The sequence below is a fragment of the Emydura macquarii genome, unplaced genomic scaffold (assembly GCF_026122565.2).
Source record: "Emydura macquarii macquarii isolate MOO-44397 ecotype Brisbane River unplaced genomic scaffold, CSIRO-AGI_Emac_v2 contig_3122, whole genome shotgun sequence".
Taxonomy (NCBI): domain Eukaryota; kingdom Metazoa; phylum Chordata; order Testudines; family Chelidae; genus Emydura; species Emydura macquarii.
In genome coordinates this window covers 5,200,617-5,204,167 of record NW_027133259.1, presented here as the reverse complement: position 1 = coordinate 5,204,167, position 3,551 = coordinate 5,200,617, and the positions used below count along the sequence as shown (strand labels likewise).

The following is a 3,551-nucleotide window of genomic DNA, read 5'->3' as shown; positions in this document are numbered from 1 at the left end:
GAGGGGGTGTGGGGAGCCAGGCGGAGGCAGGCACCAGCCGCATCTCCACGTCTGGCTCTGTGTGAGCGGAGGAAGGGGCGAGGACGGAGCGAGCCGAGCCCGGCGTGCGGCGGCAGGGCGAGGCACAGGCGCCCGGCCGGTGCGCGGCGAGGGGAAGCCGGGCGCAGCCGGAGGCGCAGAGCGAGAGCCGGGCACCGGCCGGAGCGCAGGAGGAGCAACAGGCGGGGCGCGGCGAGCGGGCAGAGGGGGAGAGAGCCGGGCCGCATCGGCGCGGAGGGGCGAGAGACAGACCGACAGACAGACCGACCGACCCAGGTCCCTCCCGGAGAGGCGGGCAGGCGCGGACACACCCAGGCTGCTGAAGGAGAAGGAAGGACAGCCGGCAAGGCGAGAGGGACAGACCCACCGGCTCCAGCCGCAGCGGGGACAGACAGACCGCCCCCAGCAGCGGGGACAGACAGACCGCCCCAGCCCCAGCCCCCAGCAGCACCGGGCGGCAGGAGAGCGCCGCTGGGGCGGGGCAGAGCCGGGACACCGGCCCCGGAGCCGCCTCGCCAGCTCCCGGCCGGGCTCGGGGTCCGCCCTGGGCGGGCAGCGCCGCCGGCATGAGGGCGGAGGAGCCGCTGTCTCTGGCCGCGCCCCGGGCAGGAGCAGGCGGCGAGGCGGCGGCGGCGGCCGGGGAGGAGGCGGGCGGCGGCGGCTGCTGTAGCAGCGAGCGGGTGCTGATCAACATCTCCGGGCTGCGCTTCGAGACGCAGCTGCGCACCCTGGCGCTCTTCCCGCAGACGCTGCTGGGCGACCCGGGCCGCCGGCTGCGCTTCTTCGACCCGCTGCGCAACGAATACTTCTTCGACCGCCACCGGCCCAGCTTCGACGCCATCCTCTACTTCTACCAGTCCGGCGGCAAGCTGCGCCGCCCGGTCCATGTGCCCCTGGACATCTTCCTGGAGGAGATCCGCTTCTACCAGCTGGGCCAGGAGGCCATCGAGACCTTCCGGGAGGACGAAGGCTTCATCCAGGAGGAGGAGAAGCCCCTGCCCGGCAACGAGTTCCAGCGCCAGGTCTGGCTGCTCTTCGAGTACCCGGAGAGCTCCGGGCCGGCCCGGGGCATCGCCATCGTCTCGGTGCTGGTCATCCTCATCTCCATCGTCATCTTCTGCCTGGAGACGCTGCCCGAGTTCCGCCAGGAGAGCAAGGGCGCACAGCCCGGCTTTGGGGAGGGCGCCCACGGGCAGGACCGGCTCTTCTTGCTCCCTCAGCACCCAAACGGCACCCCCGCCCCGGGGCACCCCTCTGCCAGCGCCAGCCCCTTCTTCACCGACCCCTTCTTCCTCATCGAGACCCTGTGCATCATCTGGTTCTCCTTCGAGCTGCTGGTGCGCTTCTTCGCCTGCCCCAGCAAGCCCGAGTTCTCCCGGAACATCATGAACATCATCGACATCGTGGCCATCATCCCCTACTTCATCACCCTGGGCACCGAGCTGGCCCACGAGCAGCAGCAGCCCGGGGCCGCCGGCACCACCAGCGCCAACAACGGGGGCCAGCAGCAGGCCATGTCCCTGGCCATCCTCAGGGTCATCCGCCTGGTCAGAGTCTTTCGCATCTTCAAGCTCTCCCGGCACTCCAAGGGGCTGCAGATCCTGGGGCAGACGCTGAAGGCCAGCATGCGGGAGCTGGGCCTCCTCATCTTCTTCCTCTTCATCGGGGTGATCCTCTTCTCCAGCGCCGTGTATTTCGCTGAGACCGATGACCCGGACTCTTCCTTCACCAGTATCCCAGATGCTTTCTGGTGGGCAGTGGTGACCATGACCACCGTGGGCTATGGGGACATGTATCCTATGACGATTGGGGGCAAGATCGTGGGCTCCTTGTGTGCCATCGCCGGCGTGCTGACCATCGCCCTGCCTGTGCCCGTCATCGTGTCCAACTTCAACTACTTCTACCACCGAGAAACGGACCAGGAGGAGCAGAACCAGTACACCCATGTCACTTGTGGCCAGCAGCAATCGCCATTCTCTGAGCCTAAAAAGGGGGACAGCAATCAGTCCCTCAGTAAATCGGAATTTCTGGAGGCCGAAGATTTAGAATCTGTGAAATATCCTAACTTCATTCCAACCAACAGCCAGGGCTACCGAGAGAGGAAAATGCTGACCGAAGTATGATCAGCTTCTCTAAGCTGGGTGTGGAACAAGAATGGACTTTTAAAGTTCTGCTACCCGCACCCTGTTGTCCTGGATCCCAGATGCATAGCCCCGAGCTGCAGCACATACTCTTTCCTGGTAGCAGATGCACACGTTCATGACAAAACCCCAGACTGTACATCGTGAGGCTGAAAACAAATTGCGTGTGATTTGGACATTCTCTTGCTTTACTCTGTATATAGATGAAGGGAGGAGCTACTGTTGTCCTTTCCCCCTTCCCTTTTATTTTTTGGCGTGAAGCGGAGCTTTATTCCAACTGTAACTCTGAAGACTAATTTTTCTACTACAGCTACAAAAGAGAAGCCCAGGCCACGTTTGCAGCTAACAATCAGATAGGGACTAGATTAGAAAAGGGATACTAACATCTGTCTCAGGCTGTGCCAGTGAGTTCCCATGCCAGGGCAATGCCCTTAGCTGTGGGATCAATCACGCCTGCCATGCCTTGGGAGACTGGAAATGCTAGATCCAGTGTCACAGTGTGCTCTGCAGCTGTAGGGAAAGTCAACAAATGGCCCTTTCCCTTGCTTTGCAATGCTGTGTAAATATAAGGGCCTGTTCGTTATTAGATGTTCAGATCTAAAAGCACTTTAATTTTTAACTAGTTGTCATTATGGAAGTTGGGACCAAAATTCATGATCTGTGGCATGGCAGAAACAGCTGTTTTTTTAAATCCACAGGCTTAGAGTATTTTCTTATTCTCTGTTTGAACAGAGCAACATCATCTTCGTGCTTGTAAGTGTCTTCCTATGCAAGGTACATTTGGGCTAATTCCTTTGTCTTCCAGCACCTATCGTATAAGTGGTTTAATGAAATGTAGTTTATGCTACAAGTATCCAGTTCTGTACTTACATCCATGGGAGCAGTTGATTTCACTGGATATAGATTAGGGAATTTTTCAGGGGTGTAGTTACACTGCTGTGGACCTCTGCATCAGTGTAAAATGGGTCTTATATTGGCATGACCCACCCTGTGGGGTTGGTAGATCACACCATTGTAGTGTGTCGTTAGGGGGTTTGCATTGGCACCAGTGCAAATTTCTCTAATCTATCTAGGTAAACCCTAAAGGCATAACTGAGATCTTTCAAATGAGGAAAAAGACCTACAGGCCTAATCTTGGAAAGATGCTGCTTTCATAAAAATAAATACCCAAAACATAAGAATAGATAGAAGGTGCAGCAACATCTTTCACATGCTCCAGGTTCACATGAGAGCAACATTTGTCAGCAGAGCAAAAAGCACACTCTGGTCTGAAGCACCGTGGTTATCAGTGTACGTGTTTTACATCTCAAGGTGCATCTACTGTTTCCCAGATCATCTCACTATTTAAAATAACGTTGCCTTTTTTCTGAT

At 57.7% G+C, this 3,551-nt stretch overlaps 1 protein-coding gene across 1 annotated transcript; it reads left to right on the top strand.

The window, feature by feature from the left end:
* Window positions 1-411: 411 nt before the first annotated feature.
* On the top strand, window positions 412-2,997 carry LOC137141854 (potassium voltage-gated channel subfamily A member 6-like). Its single transcript, XM_067530947.1, has one exon. It carries the CDS (start codon window positions 606-608, stop codon window positions 2,160-2,162), a length of 1,557 nt encoding a protein of 518 aa, XP_067387048.1. The 5' UTR covers window positions 412-605; the 3' UTR covers window positions 2,163-2,997.
* Window positions 2,998-3,551: the final 554 nt, after the last annotated feature.

Excerpts from the sequence above, each read along its gene's own strand:
- LOC137141854 (XM_067530947.1), top strand. The coding sequence starts at position 606 with ATGAGGGCGGAGGAGCCGCTGTCTCTGGCCGCGCCCCGGGCAGGAGCA.